Genomic DNA, 20,998 nt, shown 5'->3' on the forward strand with positions numbered 1-20,998 from the left:
ATCAGTCTTTTCTCTGCTGACCCCTCAGGTTCTCTGGTTTAAGTCTCAATCTTTTGGTTTCTAGTTTGGAGGCCTTATACATCTCCTTCTCTCAAATACTATACCAACATTGATTCTGTATATTAAATAATATGTTAAATCATGTTCTTTCCTTTTGTCTTATAGCAAAATAACTACTGACTCTTTCTCTTAAAATAGGAACTCATTTTCAGATATAGAGTTTGAAACTCCTCTGCCTCAAAATTTAGTTCCCAAGGTATATTAATAGTATTCTCTATAAAGAATAACAACATAGGGCCAGGAGACGTGATTTCTTGCCCTAACTTCCAGTGTGACAATCATTATTCCTATTTTAACTACCAACATTATCTAATAATGATTTTTTTCCAGATGCCAGTATTTAGTGCTTTACATTTATAATCTTTTCTAATTCTCTTAACAACTCTTCAGATGCTTTTATTATTGCTCCCATTTAACAATGAAGAGGATGAGGCTAATATAACTTAAAGAATATACACACAATTACACCGTGGTAAATTAATAAAAGAAGTCCCAATAGTCTGGGGTGTAGGAGGCTTCAATACCTTCATAGGTTATGTAAGGAAACCAAAACCTGTCTGTAATGTAGCAAGGTCAAATAATTGAAATCTAAAGACCATCAATCATAGTCAACTAGTTATTTCAAACAATGCAACTAATTATGCAATAGCCAAAGCTACAGCCAATCAAATAATTCCCTCACTTTGCTTCTGTCTCTTCTCTATAAAGTCTTGTCCCTATCTAGTATCCATCCTTGCAGTGTTCCAAACCACTACCAGTTTGATGCTGCCTAATTTGAATTTATTTCTACTCAAAAAAACTTAGAATTTTTAATATGTCTCATTTTATCTTTTAACAATAGCAATAAGTTAGAAATAAGGATTCTAGCATAGATCTGGGTCATTCCATAATCTAAACACTCATGCTGACTGTGAGTATGTCACTTTCCTTTTCTTGGATTGAGTTTTCTTGTGTATAATATAAGAAGCTAAAGCAAGATGATGATTTCTAACCCCTCCCAACTCCGTAACATGATGGGTTTATCATTACTGCTAATTTCAAGAGTGTCTTCTAGTCTGAAACATAAAAATATAAAATCCAGCCAGTTTTTCAGGGGAAAAAAAAGTGGGAGTGGGGTAGGTGGGGACTATTTAATAGAAAATGGAAGAAACCGAGTGAGTCTCTTTAATGAGCCGCTTAAAATTCTTGATTAGGGGTCCCCAGCATCAGAAAGGAGCATTTCATAGCCAAGAGGCAGTGGGGCGGAGAGCATCTGTCTGAATTAGAGAGTGTCATTATGTAGTTCTGTTGCCAATGGAGACTCTGAAGCTATCTTCATGCTCAACTTTCCCTCATAACACCCACTTTTAAAAAGCAGAGGAGTCAGAAATGTCAGCTTGTCCTCGAAGGCAGCTCCCTCGGGCGTTAGCTGCCTTGGTCTTATTAAGTATAGTCAGGCATGACTCAGCTCCTCCATCAACTGTCTGAGAAGAACATTTCATGCTGGTAGAAAATCACCTTAAGCAGAACAGTGGAAGGCATTTAAAGTAGACAGTTAGATCTGGGTTGCTTATTACTCAAAATCAAATCACCATTTTCCTATCCTAGACAGGAGAGCATCGTCACAGCCAACAGGGAGACAAGACTGCATTTGCTTCCAACTCCTCAGATCACCCTGTCACCTCCAGTTACAACTATTAACCACTCTGACACCGCTTCTGTCTGGGTCACAAAGCAAGGTGAACTGTGGGTTATGTCATGTCCTTCAAACAATAAACCTTCAGTGAGAACCTACTACATGCAACAGCTTATAATAGACTCCAGTAGTGGGGCGAGACGCAAGGAAGCCACTGTTTCTGCTCTCAAAGACCCTACTATCTACAGAGGGATGACAGACAGGCAAACGATCACAATGCAAAGCAAAATGAAGTAAATGCTAAAAATAAAATGATGCAGCATGCTTTGACAGGGCAGAAGCAACTCTTAAAGCTAACTATGAGAAGGGGGGAGTTCCATGAAGCCTTTCCAGAAGAGATGGCAACTGATTTAAGGACAAAAAAAACGAACAGAATGGTTTTAAAGATTGCCTTTGTCTGACCCTTTGCTTGTTTTCTCTATATTCCACTTATAAGTGATGCTGGGGGTGAGGGGGAGCACAGTGGGCTCTGGTGGAGGATTATGGTTCTTTGGTGGTGGGAGAACTTTAGTGACCACACCTGAGGGTAGAAATTGTATACTCTAAAAATATTAACAAAGATATAAAATAAATGAATGAATAGGAAATAAACTTTACTATACTTAAAAAAACAAAAAAGAGAATAGAATGTATACTGACAATATAAGGGGTGGAGTCCAGGCTGGTGGACACATACACACTGGACTGGTAAAATACTTGTTTTCTGAGGCTATCAAATGGGTCATGTACACGTGCTCCTCCACATGTGTCAAGAATGGATTTTTTTTATCCTTTTGTTACCTCTGCCTTTATTTATACAAACCACACATGAAGACAAAAGAGACAATTACTGGATCCTTGGCACGGGGAGAGAAAGGAGGTGGTGCAGCTAATAGCCTTTGAGTCAGTCCTTTGCTCTACAATTGTTGGAGTGAAGTCTATGATTTATTAAGATGAGAACAACATTGACCAGTGCCTGCTTCTTTTCCATCTTCCAACCCCTGTCCTCATCTGTGAAAATACATGGGACTGTAGTGGGTACAAACATTTTATTAGTCTCTAGAACCTAACTATCCATTACTGTTTCTCTCTTGTGGAACTTGTCCTCAAAGAGACCTCATTAAATGATAATGTACTGTAGTGTAGCACACTATGCCTCCTCATGGCACTGAAAATATCATTCCATGGATTATAGATGTTTGGATACTTGTGTTCTCTGTACCATAACCTAAAGCTTGCTAGCTAATAGCACAAATGTCCTTCTCATTGTCATGCCCCCCAATGTTCCAAGAAAAGCTGGGCAACTCTGTAAGCATGCTGAGCAGAGAAGGAATGGTAGCTCTGATGCTGGGCCTGTGGACAGGACTTTAAAATACTAGAAAAATTAAAGTTTAGCAAAGGTCAGCCACAGATGAGAAAGAATATTTAAAAGTTATATATCTGATAAAATATTTTTATCCTGGATACATAGGGAATGCTCAATATTCAGTAAGAAAACAAAAATTTAAAAAGTGAAAAAAAAGATTTCCATATATTTTATCAAAGAAGATGGCTAGGTAGTAAATAAGCACATGGACAAATGCTCAAAGCCATTAATCATTAGATAAATGAAATTAAAACTCCCAATACTTAATAGAATGGTTAAAAAATTTTAAATAGAAAATACCAAGTGCTGAGAAGATAGACAGCAACTAGAACTCTTGTTTATTGCCGAAGGAAGTAGAAAACTAAGTACAATCATTTTTGGAAAACAGTTTGACATTTCCCTATTTAATTAAACATACACTTATGATATAACCCAGCAAAATTAAGTCAAGGTATCTACCCAAGAAAAATGAATACTTATGCTTAAACAAAGGTCTGCAAACATAGATGCTTTATAGCAGCCTTATTCCTGATTGTCAAAACCTTCATGCAGTCAAAATTACTTCAGCGAGTGAATGAAACAAATGGTGGTAGATCTATACAATGGAATACTACTGAGCATTAAAGAATGAATTTCTGATAGACTTGACAACGTAAATGTATCTCAAATGGAAGTAAAGGAATCTCAGTCCCATATAATTGTGTCCGTACGACATTTTGAAAAACGCAGTATTACCTTTTCCAAAGGAACAAAAAACTTATTGGTGAGCTAATTGCCATAGCACAAGGGAAGGCTGACTTCAGTGTCAGCATTTTTTACTTTGGGAGGATGATGTATCTTTTCTGCATCTTAATTTTAGTGGTTGTTTCATGACTATATGCAGTTTGCCAAAATTAAAACAATGTACCACCAATAATTTAATTAACTACATGTAAATAAAAGAGTGAATAAAAAATGAAAGTAAAATTTAAAAGGTCAAGGGCTTTACAGAGTCAAAGATAATCCAAGTAATTTCAGCATACTGATTGGAGATAATGGCTTTACTTATAACAACCAACAGGAGGCAAGCATTCTGTTATGGACTCACTCCCACCCTATTCTGAAATCACAGGAATTCTTCAAAACTTAACTTGGACACCCCTCTAAATATAACTGTATTTTCAGTTTGCAAAAATTTATCTCAATTCTAAACAAAAACAGCAGTTTCTCTAGCCTCTGCCCTGACACTAACCACTCCATATACCTTGTATAGTTGTTTAAAAAGACATGGATGATCCCTTGTTAGACTATGAGCTCAGAACATGTAACAGCTTGGGCCCTGGTCACACAGCACAGTGCCCAGTCAGAGTTGGGCAGATATTTGTTTCCAAATGCAGTGGAATGAGGAAGCTAAGAGTAAAAGTAACCATCCATCATCTCATACTGATAAAAGCCTATGCTTCCCTAGAACTCCATGCCATTCCATTCAAAATAATCTCATAGCTGCTATAAAGACTGAAATTGTAGTCATTTATAATATCCATTTATTCATGCACTGAGTATTTTCTGAGCACCTCATTAGTGCAAAGCCTTCTGCTAGGCACTAAAGATACAGAAGTGAATAAAACTCTCTTCCTTGATGGAGTTTTCATTGTAGAGAAGATGAAGATATTAAATAACTAATGAACTAAGTAATTACACAATTACTAAGATAGCTGCTATTGGAATGGTTGCCATGAAAAAAAATTATAAAGGGTGACAGAGGCAGGTGTATAACAGGTATCTTACTGAGCCTGAGTACTTGGAGGAACAGGGGATTGGCTCCCTGAAGAAGTATTGTATGAGCTGTGTGCAGTAGAATATATTTTTAAGCATAGGTTTAGAGGGAAGTGTGTGAAGAGTAAAAAGGAAGTACTATAGGAGAATGTCAGGATTCCTGAAAGAATCCCAGGAAGCTTCATTGCCATGATCAAAAAAGTAGAAGGCAAAGAGGAGAAAACAAGGCAAGACCTGAACACACAGGGCTACACAGGCTACTGCAAAGAATTGAAAGTTTATTCTAAGAATAATGGCAAATACTTCCAAGAATTCATCAAAGGAGATACATTCTTTAATTTACTCTTTTGGAAAAAACAGTAATGCTGGTTGTTGTATGAAGATATGGGTAGTAGTGGAGTAGTGGGTAGGATTGGAGGAAGACCATCCAGTTATGAAGCTACTTCAGAAAGGTGCAAGTGTGAGAAGTTTGTGATTTGCACTAGGATGATAGTAAAAAGGAGAGAAGTGGACAAGCTAACGTGGCTTGATGAAAAGCAGAAAGGAAAAGAAAAGCAACTTAGTTTAGAGATACTTGAACCTCAGACTTACAACTTCAATTTTGGGATGCTAGAAGGCTAGAATCACAAAGAATTAAATGATTTTACAAATACAGAAAAGCTATTTGTAAGTAATTTGTACAGGGTTACCCAGCAAAGTAAGCAGCATACTTGAAAAGGTGTTAAGATCTTTTATGTTCCTTGTATTATTTCTCATTTATAAATTTTAGGGCCTGAATTCAGCCTCCACTTTATTCTTTATTTTTAAATCAAAGACAGTTAATAATGTCATCCAAGGGTCATGATGAAAAATAATAGAACCTAAGACATTTAGACATAAAACACAGGAGACTGTAAGTAGCATAAAGGTAAGAATAGGATCTGTTTTATTCACCATTGTATCCTACAGCCTAGTAAATACTGGAGTCATCAAAATATATCAGTGAATCACTACTTAACTAAAAAATAAATTTTCTTTTGCAATTACATTGGATAATAAAATGGAAAAATAATACAAATCTTAACTAATTTAGAATCATCAAAGCCTAAGTAAGTGCCAGAGAGTCATGGGTTCATAGGCTTGTTTTTAAGCACCTGGTTTGGAAGAATGTGCTCCTATTGTCTGAATTCTTAGGAAATTGATAATTAAATGAATATCTAAAGCAAATGATGATGCTTCTGAGAAACGGTTACAGTCATTAAGAAATGCCAGTTCTTGTGGGCAAACATCCACCTTCCAATGCAAAAAGTCCCATCATTATCTCTTGATAAAGGGAACTCAAGTGCTAAGTGGGTGGTGTCAGTTTTCAGGCTCATTCTAATGAACTTCTGCTTTATTTACTTGCTTTTGCTGGTTACAGAATAACTTTGAAATTTATTAGCTCACTGGATCTCCATAACAACTTTGTGAGAAAGGCAGGACTGATATTATCAACTTCATTGCATAGATAAAGTGAGTCACATGGATTCAAGATTTGACTTGAATTAAGATTTTTTCCCTCTGCATTTTATATGGTGAATTATTTAGGGTATTATCTAATCCAGGACATCTGAGTTTTCACAGCATTGAGACTGAATGTGTTACATTAGCAAAATAGAAAATGCTCAGATATTACTTTTCTGGAAGATCTCTGATTTACTGTGACCTTTTCTTTTTTGATGCAATATGTTTTGCCTTAAGGAAACATTCTGGAAAGAAGCTATGTGGCATAGTACCCTACTTGAGACTCATATACTATCCAATACTTCAGAAAATTATTTACAATGGTGTAATAACTTTTCAAAATAGTTTGGCAGTTCTTCAAAATATTAGACACAAAGTTACTAAATGATCCAGTGATTTTACTTGTAGGTATATACCCAAGAGAAATAAATATATGTCTGCACAAAATCTTGTACACAAATATGTATGACATTATTCTTAATTGATAAAAAGTGAAAACTATCCAAATGTCCATTGATATGAATAAATAACGAAGTATTATTCATCAATAAGAGGTAACGAAGTACTGATATATGCTACAACAAACATTATGCTAAGTAATAACATTTTTGCTAAGCCAGTTACAGAAAGTCACATATAAAATATGATTCTATTTCTAGGAAATTTGTAGAACAGGTGAACGTATTGAGACAGAAGTTGGATCAATGGTTGCACAGGACTAAGGAAAGGGACAGATGGTATGAGAATTGGCATTTAATGAACATAAAACTTCTTTTTCAGGTGTTGAATATCTTTATAGCTCATATTTTAGTGATGTCTAGAAGGCTAATATGACTGATTTCTATTGCTTTTAACCGAAGGAATCCTTAAAAAAATATTAAATTATACTCTTAGTAGTGAAAGGGTTGGGATCCTATGAATCTGCCAGGAATAGAATGATGAACTTGGGATTAGAAAACAAGGGCTTGAACCCAAGTTCTTCTGGTTAGTATCTGGATCTAAGTCTTAGACTAAGTCACTAATTCTATTCAAGTTATACTTCCTTATCTGGATATGGCAATAATAATGATTACTTTGTGGTTATTCTGATGACCAAATAATGCAGGTATTTTAAAACCATGTGAAGTCATTCATCACTTTAATGATTAGTTGGTATAATTGCAATGCAAACTACATAAGTCCAATACTGCATGTGTTTTGATGAAGAAATGAAGGGATGCTGACAGATGAAGGAAGAAGCACTCATTTGCTTCACACATGTATAATTATTCCTACAGATACTGAAATATTGACAGCTGGCTGAGCATACTCTGTAGTACTGATCTCTTTAAAAATAAAACCACAAAGTTTTCTGTAATCAATATAAATGTTCAAATGAGAAGATAAAGTGGGGAATAATTAGGGTACATAATTAATTTTTTGAGCTGAGTGTCCAGTATTGTGAACTTTGAAACAGAGAATTGAAGCCTCACTGATTTCAATTTCTAAAACTTGGGTGGGCAGGAGTAATGCTTACTTCTTGATATTGTTAACAACTTCCTACCTTTGATGATATATCTAGAAAGGCCTTCTCCATGCCAACATTATAAAAAATATGTACATATATTTTCTTCTAGTAGTTTTAGAGTTTATTTTTTACCATTAAATATTTAACTGGCATTTGCATGGATTTAAGGTATATGGTAAGAATTTAACCTTGTTTTTAAAGAAATTATCCAATGTGCTAGCATTTAAATACATCATTCACCACTAACTCTGTATACTACCTTGGGAAGTCACCAACTGCAGAACCTGCTTACTTTCTTTTCTGGATTTCTGTTTTCACTTCAATTTTGTCCTCTAAAGATTTCTTACTAACTCAGCAATTCACTTAAAAAAAGAAACTTCTTTTTTGAATGCAGCATTTCTAGCTTCTTCTGCAGGAAAAGAGTCGTTCAGGGGACCTTATCCACCATAGTGAGAGACTGAAATCTTCTCTTATCTATTTTGACATAACGGGCATGAACATTTAATAACCAGATGATGCTCAAATTCTTTCAATTACATTTTTGTTGCAGTGAAGGTAAATGTACAAATACCCTTAATGTGCGCTGATCCTTGCCTACTTCTGCCTCATCTCGTGCCCTTTCTCCTTGTTCTCGAAACTCCAGCAACACTGGCAGCATAATTCTTAGAGCTTAGGGTTTTAACATGCCATTCTAGTGCATTCTCACTACTTTGCATAGATGGTTCTTTTACATCTTCCAAAGTTTCCATAAAATGTCATTTTCTCAAACAGATCTTCTCTGACCAACTAACAACAGCAATAATGTCTGATTACCTGATTACTTCCCATCAAAATAGCACACTAAAATGAAAGGAAACCTGCATTCCCATTTTTATAGCAGCATTATTTACAATAACCAAGATACGGAAACAACCTAAGTACCCCAAAACAGATGAGTGAGTCCAGAAGATGTGGTATATGTACACAGTGGAATTCTAATCAGTGAGCAAAAAAGAAAAGTCATACCAACTACAACAACATGGAAGGACTTCACTAAGTAAAATAATTCAGAAGGAGAAAGATAAATACTGCATGATATCACTTATATGTGGACTATAGAAAAACCAAACAAAGGGTCAAAGACAAACTTTAAAACTAATCCTTAAAAACTGACCAAAGATTTTCTTTGGATTTCAGAAGAGTGAGCAAAAGAATGGTAAAAGCAGGGTGGTGGGGAAGAAGAATAAAATGGAATATGGTACTATCATGACTATACTTGACAGGGAAATCCATACTGTCAAAACATTAGCAAGGATTTAAATATTGATATTTCAATAACAATACATTTTTAAAAAATATTTTTAAAAGATTTATTTATTTGTTTGCATGTTTGTTTGTTCATTTATTTATTTATACAAGCTCTGGGTATAGTCAGAAGCACAGGAGGGTGAGAGAATTCACCAGAGCCAGAGCGGGAAGCAGAACACGCAGAAGGACCGAAGTACACTGCTGTGGGGAGCAGTGGGCGCACCAGGAGAGGTCTGCACGCCATGTGGGACCCTCGCCCGGCAGCTGGGGATTGAACTGGCACTGCAGAGGCTGCAGGCAGCTTCGCAGCCCAGCATTCAACCGCTGCGCCACCAGGGGTGGCCCAATAACAATTCATTTTTTTAAAATAGCACACATATATAATCTCCATAGTACTTTGAAAAATGTGTTTACTTTTTTTTCCCTATCTATCCCATACTCTCGCTAGAACTATAAGTTCCATGAGTCCAAAGATCATTTCTGCCTGTTTACAAATAAATAAAGTATAGTGTCTAACACATACCCATATAGTATGAATTAATAAATGCAAAGTGTTTTAGTCATCATTTATACAGCTTTGCATATAACACATCTCAGGGGATACTGCTGAGCTGGATTTCACAGTTAATCATGAAAAGCCAGCATTCCTAAGTATGGAGGTTATATCTACCTTTATCTGTTAAATGACAAAGGTGATTAAATCTCAGAATGAAAGGGGAATACTTATTATCCATATGTGATAGAAGTATTGTCTGCTTTACAATGGATAATTAGTTTAAAAACACATAAGGATTTCCCTGGGATTGAAGAGGTCTTGTGCATTAAAATTAAAGATTCAAATTTTCAATTCTTGAGTTTGCAGTGGGTAAAGTAAGGTACCTATGTGGGGACTGGTGATTATGCCCCAGCCCAGTCTTTGAGCATTTGCTGTTTTGAGTACACACACACACACACACACACACACACACACACAGATACACACATGGTGACAGCTTCTGAAAAAGATAAAACATTTCAGCTCCATCAGGAATAAAATGAAACTTGGAGTCAAACCACCATCCAATTTCAAAATTCACAGCCAATCACTGCCAAAGTTTAGTAGAGAAAAAATAGTATTTTTGGACTGAAAAGAATTTCTAGAGCTAAATACTGCTGAATAATAAAAAGATCTTTGATCCCCATGCAAACATCACTCACTAAGACCAACAGTAGCTAGAGGAAGGGACAAAGCCTGCTGTCTCTGTCTCGGGGCAAAAGGAAAAGGCATAGAATTACAGTGATATTTTCCGGGTTAGCCACATTGGTAGCCAAATGCATAACATCAAGGCAAACTTGCAGCATGCTGAAATTAACAGCATCCCACTCTACTCAAATTGCTGAACTTACCACCTTCCTTTCATCCATTTACAGCTTTGTTGAGAACTGTTTTGCTTTCAGAAGAATTTTAAAACCTTGGAAAAAATATTTAATCTTAATATATACAGTTGAAATGTCCTGTATATGTTTTAGGAGCCTTGGAGCAAATCAATTTGAAATACTATTTGCAACACAAAAAACCCACAAGAACTCAACTCAAGTTTGTTCTGGTAGAAAGTTTCTTTTAAAATGTGTGTGATTGATGTCATCAATTATTGACAAGCAGATTTGACTGACATATTGAAAAATGAAGAGTCTTAATTGCAAAGAATACAATGGCAGCATGGAATTGTGCAAATACCAAATAGTTTATCTTGTGTTAAAGACAAATGGGTATACAAGTTCTACCACCTAATAGCTACCATAGTAAGTTCTTATGTCAAACTAGCATTTTAATTCACTTTCTTGAATCAGGAATGCCTCACTGATAAAGACAGATTAAAACACTTATCTCTACCTTATGAAGTTGTTCAGAAATGTATATAACACACACATATGTATATGTATACACATTAATTATATATATATATGCACACCATGGTTCAGTTAATGTTATTTTCCTCACACATTTACACACACACTCCACTATATAGTTATTACCGATTTATAGAGAATTAGAATAAAAGGGCTTTAAAGCCATGCTTAGCTTAACATGATCTTTTACTGATTAAAAAAATCAATATTGTATAATGTTCACAACTATTATTGCAGTCATCAATTATCACTGCATTGTAGATGAGAGGAAGAACCTTTTTAATAACAGGATATTGAGAATAATAAAGGTGATATAACTAAGAGTTTGCTCTAATAAAGCCACCAGGAAAAAGCCCCATCTTCATTTTTTTTATTGAAATCCCTCTTAGCACTCACTTTGAACATGGCATAGAGTGTGTGTGGGGAACTCCTCCAACATCTTCCCTAACTTAATTCATGATTTCCATGATTTCAATTATTAGCCAAACAAAGTTACTCTCTCCTCATAGAGCTGAACACAGACTGGGTTTCTACTGAAGCTCAAGTAGTCTATTCCTGCTAGGAAAGACATTTTACACTCAGTGTCAATTGCAAACAAGAGCAGACTGTTTCTGCCTTACCCTTATAAACACAGAGCTCAAAAAAAGATCCAGGGCCATGTCTTCACCCACCATCTTCTTATCCTTCATTACTAGGAAGGTCAGGCACAGGACCCAATCGCCACCATCTTTACTGTCCCCTTCCTTCACAGGACAAGTGTCCTGCCTGACAAAGCATAACTCTGAAGATGCTGATAACTCTCGTGACGGGAGGTGCACTACATGGAAGAAAGCTGCTATACTTTATGACTTCTATTTCATTTTATCCCCTTAATATACTAGGAAGGCGGGAAAGAGTGAGAATGTTTGAAAAAAAAAAAAAAAAACAGAAGAAAATGAACACTTCTAAAAGAATACCATTCAATGAAGGCTCAGTAAAAATAAATTTTAAAAAGTAAGTACTAAAGTGTGATACTTAAAATACACACACACACACACACATATATATATATATATATATATATATATACATATTTTATGTTCTGAAAAAGTATAGAGCTGTATGTGCATTAAATCCAGCAATTACCCCTGTGGGGAGGCTATATTTACATAGCTATTTTTTTTCTTTGCCTTTCTCTCTCTCTCTCTTTCTCTCTGCCTCTCTCCTCCACTGTAGCACTCTCTCTTCTCTTTCTCCTTTCTTTAAATCTTCCCTCCCCCTCCCTCCCTGCTCCTCTTCATTTTCCTTTAAGTGGAGTGAGCAGTTAAAAATGAAGAGGCATTGAAAATCAAGCCATGGATGTCAAAAGTCTTGCATAAGAGAAATTCAATTTTCCCTTAAGAAACCATATAGATTAAAATGTCCAAAGCAAATTAGAAAATATAAGGATGAAATTAATGCCTTCTCTTTGAAAAGCAAAAAAAAATTGTTTATTAAGCAATTTTCTGGGCAGACTAAAGTCCCAAGAGTTAGAGAAGGACAGTTGCGCAGGTGCAATGATTGAGGCTCTTAGGCATAATGTGTTTAACCAGCAAACAAGCCCACAGCAAATGATTAAAAGTTTTCCTTCACGGCAAAAAAGAGCAAAGGAAACTACATTAAATAATGGTGAATAAAATGGTTGCGGTCCACTTGGGTTACAATAATTTGTATATATATATGTTTGCTTTGAAAATAATAGAGTTCTGTATTTCAAGTAGAGCTGTAATTGCATGTAAGCTTAAGTACTTAAGAATCAAATCAAACCCATGATATATAGTAATAAAGAATTGTATTTATGTTGAAAAAACAGCAGTGACTGAGGAATGCCTTCTCTTATTTTCTTCTTGCATGTCTACACTTACTGAGTTGACCCACAGGTTTTATTGAGGAAACTTCGCCGCCTAACACTCTTCACTTGATGCCTCTCACTGCCATGGCAAGCCCAAACATGAAAAGGACAGCAAACTTCTATTGTATAACTTCAGTGGAAAATGCAAACATCAGTATTTTTGTATTTATCAAAATGTACTACCTCATGGAGTATTAAAAAAAAAATGAAACTATCTCAGAAAGATAAAACAATGGGCTGGTGGACAAAGAACCTTAAACAATTATTCCAGACCTAAAAACACTTTAAGAAACTGATATCTATTTCCCAAAAAAACTCAGCTACACAAGGTCTCCGATTCTGATGCAGGAGATGTGCAATTCAGGAAAACAGTACAACTCAGCCAAGGGTAAACTATTGCGGGTGGGATTATTTTATCTCTTTTCCCTTGTTTCCTCAGCCATCTTGTATTTTTAGTTTTTGTACTGCTGATGAGTCAGGGGAAGATGAAAGAAGGAAATTATATCAGTCTTACAGGTTTGGATGGGCAGCGTCTGAAGTTATTGACTAAGCTTCCAAATTATTTACAAAACATTTCTATTTTCTCTGTGTTCCCCCCAAATAAAGAATGAGGAAAGCACCCAGAGGATTGAAAGAAGATAGATTTGTTATCTTGAGGGGGAATACACATTTTATTTTCCAAATAAGTTAATCAGTTTTAAAAAAATAAAATTTTAAATAGTGGAAGAAGAATGAATGTGAAGTGGTCTGCTAGTGAGGGTCAAGGTTAATCATGATGGTGAGGTGGTTCTCTAAACCTCATCTCAACCTGGCAATAAGAAAGGTTCTTGGGGAGGGTAAGGGAATGATGCAGAAGCAAAGGTGACTCAAAGGGCAGCATAAATTCTTGAGCCAGACATTGTCATTTGTAACCATATGCACCCAAGGATTCCCCACAAATATAGTGGGATCTCTTAACTAACAGCCATGTGAAGGGAGAATCAGATCATTTTCCTAAATAGAAAATAAGCACTGCAATACAAAAAAAAAAAAAAAAAAAAAGCTGTTCTAGAGTGTATATTTGTAGAGTCAGCATCCGGTCCAAAAATTGTGGTAGTCAAATCTTTTTTTTCAGTAAAGTCACAGAATAACCACCCATAGGAAGCATAAGTAGCTTAAAAATAAACATCAGTGTGTTTCAAAATACAAATGCAGCTTAAAAAAGAAAAAAAGGGTGAAGATTATCTGCTCCCAAGAGGGTTCATTTAAAGGACAACAGGGTGAAATGTTGTAATTCTAATGACCTTTAGGTCTAAGAATAAAATGAAACTGTATTCTTCAGACATTCTCCAAATGTTTGGACTAAATTACATAGAAACGAATTGTGTTCAGGATGACCAGCCATGAGCAACAGAGACAGCACTGAATGTCACAAGTACATCTGAGTATGGAGTTTTTCAAAAGCACATTCAAATAATATGAGGCCACTGGGGCTGGCAACAAATTGTATATTTACCAAAAGCTGAAAGATCCTACATAACATTAAAAATACTAAACGTCCTTGCAAAAGGAAGAAAATTAACAAAAGGAAAGACCTAGTCAACTATATCGAAAACACATTAAACACAAATATTCTCTTTACCTGCAGGGATTCCTGTCCTCCACAGTCTGTCCCCAACCAATATTTCTAGCTTGTTTTCTAAATACTTTCATACTATCCCTGGAGTTGTAGAGCCCTACTCGGTTACCAAATAAGAGCTGCATTTCTCCTAGAAAACTGAAGAGTCGTGCTTTGACAGAGAAGTCTTCCACAAATAAATCCCTGCGGGATTAGTAACTTTCTCTGCTTTCTCATGGCATTCTGTTTGGTTTTTATTTTCTCTTCTTTCTCTCAGGCTTTATCATAAGATGTTTACAAAAAGAATCTCCCTTATTTTCCCTGGATTCTCTTGTAAAAAATGATAGAACACATAATCTTGAGAATGAAATGAAATCACTGTAAGATAAACACTTGTTATTACAGAACTGGTTCAACTCAGTAATTGGAAGATTGTATGCTGTGTATGTCCACAATGTGTAATATGTCATAATGCTCATTAATTTAAAAAAATGAGACAGAATTAGGGTTTTGTTTTTATTGCTTCTTTGCTTGTTTCATTTGGTTTACACATAAGGAAACAGTGACTCAGTGATTTCATTAAAATCGTTAAGTCAACTCTCAAAGTGAAAAACAGCCAGAACTGAACCAATGTCTCTTGGTTTCTGGGTAAACCTCAGTGTTTTTGCTTACTCACTTTGCATAGTGAATTTTGTATAATTCACTATCTAGAAGTCCAAAGATTATTTCCACCCTGCAAACTTCTTAAATATATTTTTTATTTTTCTTGGATATTACCTCCTTTAGCAGCGAAAAGGCTAGAGGAAAGCAATGGAAAAAGGAAAAGAATTTATGTAGAGTCAAGGCAGTTTTCAAAATCCAGCTCTGTCAGGCATGCTGAGCACTGTAACCTTAGGTCCACACTGTGACTCTTCATTTTCTAAACTAAAAAACACATATAAGGATCTCTAACCCCTCCATCAACAGCGTTTTCTGTGAAGTCAATGTTTGTTGTCTCTGAAATAAAACACTATATTTAAACATCTCTGTGTGTGCATTTGGGAAGAAAATGCATTGTCACTTTTTATGCAGTCCATGTAGCAAATAATTTTGATATGACAATATTTTTTAAATTCACATATTATATGTGGTGCCATTTTCAATATCTCCCCAACTTGAAATCACAACTTCCAAATATTTATTTCTACTCCAAAGACAGTTTTAACATTTTGACTTTCTAACATGCTGCCAATGAAACACACCAAGAGAAATGTGTGATCAGCTGAAGTTTTCTTTTGCAATTCTTGCAAAGGAGGACTTCTTTTAGTTTAGTTTGAAAATGCTTAATACTATAAAAAGCAAAAAATGGGAAATTGAGCTTTGAACTTATATTACAGTGATTTTCCTCTTAAAGAAAACATCTTAAGGGTAAGGATTCGGGAGAGTAAAGTTACTCCTTATCTAGAAAGCACAGAAACCTATTTTTAAGTGATTCTTTAACAGCAAAACCTGTGATCCTTTTGGACCCTAATCTTCTTTCTAAATTGTTTCTATGCTGGTAGAGTCCAAGGGGACTATATTTAGCAAAAATAACATGAATTTTTGGAACTGGGGAATTAGTTGAAGTAACACTTATGCTAAGTGTTATCTGTGTGACTTTGGGTGATTCACTTAACCACTTTTTTTCCCCTGGAAAAAAATCAACATAATTATGGGGGTACATTTTTACACCTCCAGATGTATACATGTTTCATTTACTCCTTACCAAAACTCCCATGCCAATGCCCTATATTCTTTCTTCCCCTTCCTCGTCCACTTCCCCCCAATCCCTCTGTATAGTTTTCAAATAGTCAAACTCTGAGATGAAAAGGATGGGCCTCCCTGGTAGTGCAGGGGTTAAGATGCAACCTATGAAGCCATCTGCAGTCACTACAAGCACAAGTTCGATCCCTGGCCAGGAAGCAACCCACATGACACAGCAGACGTCTCCTGTCTCACCTGCTTCTCCTCTTAGCAGTGTATTTCAGTCGATCCGCCTGTTCCACTCACCACTCTGTCTCTAGTGAAACCTCTCCCCCACCTCACACCTCTGACCTGTTCCCCAGTTATTGTATGCATAAATAAATAAATCTTAAAATAAAAGTTTAAAACAAAAGAAAAGGTTTATGCACTCCTATGTTCATAGCAGCATTATGCACAATAACCAAGTCATGGAACTAACATAAGTATCCACCAACAGACAAGTAGATAAAGAAATTTTGAAACATATACTCAATGGAATAGTACTCAGTTATTTAAAAAGATGAAATAGTACCTTTGGGGACAAAAAGGATGGGTCTTGAGGTGACTATGCTAAGTGAAATAAGTCAGAAAGTGAAAGGCAATATGAGATGGTATCAATTATTTATGGACCGAAAATAACCAAAGAATGCACACTGGTAAATCATTTAACCATTTTGATGCTTGGATCTTAGATCTTGAAAAGAGTGTGGGGGGCCCAGTGGACTATGGTGGCAGGACTATGGGTGCCATAGTGGTAAATGTGGCAACACATATCTGAAAAGGTGTGATCCTCTGAACCATATACAGTGTTGCATAGCTATAAAAATGGAGACGGGAGGGGTTACAACCGCCTGACTACTTGATTTGGGTGTGAGAGTTAAAACGACATCCTGTATATAAAACTAAAGGTGCTTTCTTTTAGCAAAGGGAGCTTTGCTATCACCACCATAACTACCACATGACAATAACACTAATCACTATTGTAACTATTCAAAGCTTTAATTTCTTAAGAGAAAATACAGGGGACTTTTTGATTATTTTTTGTTGTCACCATCTGAGATGAAAATGTTGCCTCCATATTCCTGAGTGAATATGGAAATCACAGCACCACTACATAATGACTATGTTCTCAAGCTAGAATATTGTGCTGTGAAATCCAGTTCACTACACTTGAAACACCACACACGGGCTTGGACCTCTTCCGGTGCTATTTACATTTTGAAATTGGGCTTTTCCTTGTAAGAAGGGTTGATACAGAAGGGCCAAGAACAAGACAAAATTCTTAGTAATGTCTTGTGTAGTGATATCTAATGTGATTTAAGATCATAAGGTTATTTTTCCTTTATCCTTACATCAAGCCCATTAAAATGGGTACCTGAAGCACAGAAAGAGCCTCATGAGAGACGGACAAGTCAGCCGGCACCATATCACTGCACGAGGGACACCTTCACACACTCCAGGTCAGTTGGTCCCTCAGGATGTGCAGTGAACCCGTTTTTCCTCCAGTCACCCAGTCAGTTGCCCCTTTTATTTTTGTCAACACTTCTTTTTTGTTCCACTCCCTCCAACTAGGAAGTGCATCACTGACTCAGACACAATATACCTTTTCATAAGGAAGGCAAATGAATATGTGCCAGATGGGCTGAGGGGATTACAACATGTTTCCTGCCCCCATAGTGACTCAATGGGGCTGGTATGAGAACTTATCTTATTCAAGAACTCAGCTTCCCCGGCAGAATTATGAGTCACTGTTCCTGGGTAGAAAGCTCACTTTCCAACAACATTTGGGGTGGGGGTGGACGAGCTCCTTGGATGGATTACAGTCAAAGTCATTCAGAGAAGCAAAACTGCAGGGGCCGCTGGGGCGGGCACCAGCACCCACCAACTTCTGGGATTTCACGACCTTTCCGCAAGACTAATATGCTCCACTCTCCCTTTTCCTGCCAGGTGGAGGAACTGATAAATTATTGGTATAAACCAAACAAGTTCTGTTTTAAAACTGGCCAGATTGTGCAAAATCCATTTAACACACACATATATAGATAGATATCTTCATATGTGTGTGTGTTTGTACACATATATGTATATATATGCATGTGTATACATATATGTGGATAGACAGATAACATTGGGGGAGAGAGAGTATCACTATACTATGTATCTATGTGTCAATCATTCCTCCAAAACAACAAAAAGGGAAGTCCCTGACATTAGGAAGATTTTTTTTATTCATTTATTTATAAAGGTTTATTTACTTATTTACACAAGCACTAGGTACAGTCAGAAGTGCAGGAAGGAGAGAGAATTCACCAGAGCCAGCGTGGGGAGCAGAACAGACAGACTGAGGGATCGAACTGGCGCTGCAGAGGCTGCGGGCAGCTTCGCAGCCCAGCGCTCAACCACTGCGCCACCAGGGGAGGCCCTACATTAGGAAGCTTTAAAGCATAGAAACAGGGAGAAAAGGAGGGTAAGAGAGAAAGAGAAAAGAAAGGAGAATCAAAAGACTACAGGAGCAAGGGGGTGGGAATTGTATGGGGACTATAACCAAGATGAAAATGCATACATTGTACAAAAATGAAAAATGATGTAAAAATATATAAAATTAAAAAAATAAAATAGAAAAAAGAGGAAGAAAGAGGGAGGAGGAGGAGTTGGAGAGGGGAGGGAGAAGTGGGTAAGAGGGGGAGAGGAAGAAGGAGAGTAAATGAGAGCAGGATAGGAGGAGTACAAGGAAAAGAAAGGTAGGAGGGTGGAAGAGAAAGTTAATATAGCATCAAGAAATGTGAGTATTATAAATAAAACTAAAACAGGATAAAGAAGAGAGAATGATTGGCAGGGCTGTTTTAGTTAAGATGGTTCAGGAAGGCCTCTGTAAGCAGATAATATTCAAGCATAGAACTAAATCAAATAAGAACAAATTATAATCAGAGGTTATGTTCAACATATTTAAAAATCAGGACAGCATGACACTGGCCAATTAAATGGAACACTCAATCAAGCAGGAAAGATGTGGGTCTTTCCGACAGTGAAGCTGTAGATCAGCTACATCCCAGCTGAATCAGCCTGGGTCGTAATACATCCCTTCCTGTGGGAAGCCCCAAGGGCCAACAAGGTTGAAAGTTAGCTCGACTTTTCTCAGCTTTGTGTGTATTCTGCCCTAGTTACACCCCTCCTTTAGCACTATTTTTGGTTTCCAATAAAATGCTTTAAATGGCATAGAAAAGCTGAAACACTCCCAGGAAAGATAACCAGATTTGCTGCAGGGCTCAGCTCCATGCCTTGCAAGAACAGTTGAAGGTACAGACTAGAGAACACTGGGCAGAGTTACATGATCCTTATTTTCATATCTTAAGGTCTCTTACACAGAAGAGGTATTGAAGCAATAATGTTCAAAATATGGTCCATGATCTTCAGGAGAATTATATGTGAGAAGTTTTTTATATGTGGGAAGTTTTTATAAATGAAGAGACTTAACTTCCCTATATTAACATTAGAGAACCATAGGATTAGGTCCTTTCTGTTTAAATCAAGCAGTTGAACAAAATACATGTAATATGCAAATGATAGACAAATTTCATTTATATGCACAGAAACTTTCTAAGAATTTGCTCAGTCCAGAGACATAACTATATGATCACTAGTCAGAGTTACTATAGAAGGGTTCTGAGCAGTAATTTTGGAAATGAGAAGAGACCTAAAAGATGGCCTTTCAAGACCTTTATAACTTTGACTTCATAAGATACAGGTCCATGATGACTGAGTTTGGGTATTCAGACTCATTAGTCTTTGTCTAGCTCCCCGTATGAGACAACATCCAAGAAAGAATGACTCAAGTGTCAGGTCCTTTCTTTCCTGTATAATAATAGTATTTATTTCTATAAGGTTTCAATGAACTGTTATCACTGAGACTATCTCCACCACTGATTTTGAGAACAGAGTCCTGCTACCATCACTGTCATTTCTTTTCCCATGGGTCCTGAAATAAGGGAAAGAAGCAGAATTCTATGATGCTTGGATGTGAAGGTGATGGGTAATTCCTGCATTTTTATATGCTAGACCACTGCCCCAAGTGTACTATAACCCCATGAAGATTAGAGATGTCAGCTGCTCCTCCCATCAACAAATAAAGTTTCTTAACTCACTTTCATAGAAAGATGACACATTAACCTATGCCTGAGTTGCATGGTAATAGATTAGCAAGGTCAATCACTTACCTGAGGCATCACTTTGCAGGATCCCATAGAAGCAGAGGCTCACAACACACCACAGAAGTCCCATCCTGTCAAAATAAATACAGATGTAAGGAAGAGTACTTATTACTCTCATTGCTTAAATAATACTCAGTGTAAAAACATGCTGATTATTGACTAGTAACTACTCTAAGAATTTTACAATATTAACAGGATTAATTGTCAGAACTAGGCAATAAGAAAGACTTTGTATTTAAATGTTCTTATTACAGATGGAGAAATTGAGTAAGTTTAAAAAACATAACCAAATCCTTTGGTTAGAAAGTAGCACAGAAAATAACCAAACTCTAGTAATCTTGTTTTAGACCCACCTCTATAACAACTTACTTAAAAAAAAAAAATCATAGTTCTGGCAGATAAGCTTGATTTCTCACCTTCCTTTAATTCGCTTGTTGATACTATCAACTGGAAATATTATATGATCCAGGCACTGTTCCCTCCTTAGCAATGAATAGAAAGTCTAGAAATCCTGGATTCAGACTTGGTCTGCAGTCCACCACACTCTAAATTGATAGTCAG

General features: G+C 36.4%; 1 protein-coding gene across 4 annotated transcripts in view; it reads right to left on the reverse strand.

Annotated features, from left to right (window-relative positions):
* The window catches only part of IL1RAP (interleukin 1 receptor accessory protein), a gene marked incomplete at both ends in the record, with an annotated part of 82,657 nt that extends 62,150 nt beyond the window's left edge, over positions 1-20,507 (reverse strand). For all 4 annotated transcript variants that reach the window (XM_084231723.1, XM_084231722.1, XM_084231725.1 and 1 more), the window contains one exon: positions 20,444-20,507. In XM_084231723.1, the coding sequence (XP_084087849.1) occupies positions 20,444-20,507 (64 nt within the window). The remainder of the gene's footprint in view (positions 1-20,443) is intronic.
* Between the last annotated feature and the right edge of the window lie 491 nt (positions 20,508-20,998).

This window comes from Talpa europaea, assembly GCF_964194135.1.
Source record: "Talpa europaea genome assembly, chromosome: 4".
Taxonomy (NCBI): domain Eukaryota; kingdom Metazoa; phylum Chordata; class Mammalia; order Eulipotyphla; family Talpidae; genus Talpa; species Talpa europaea.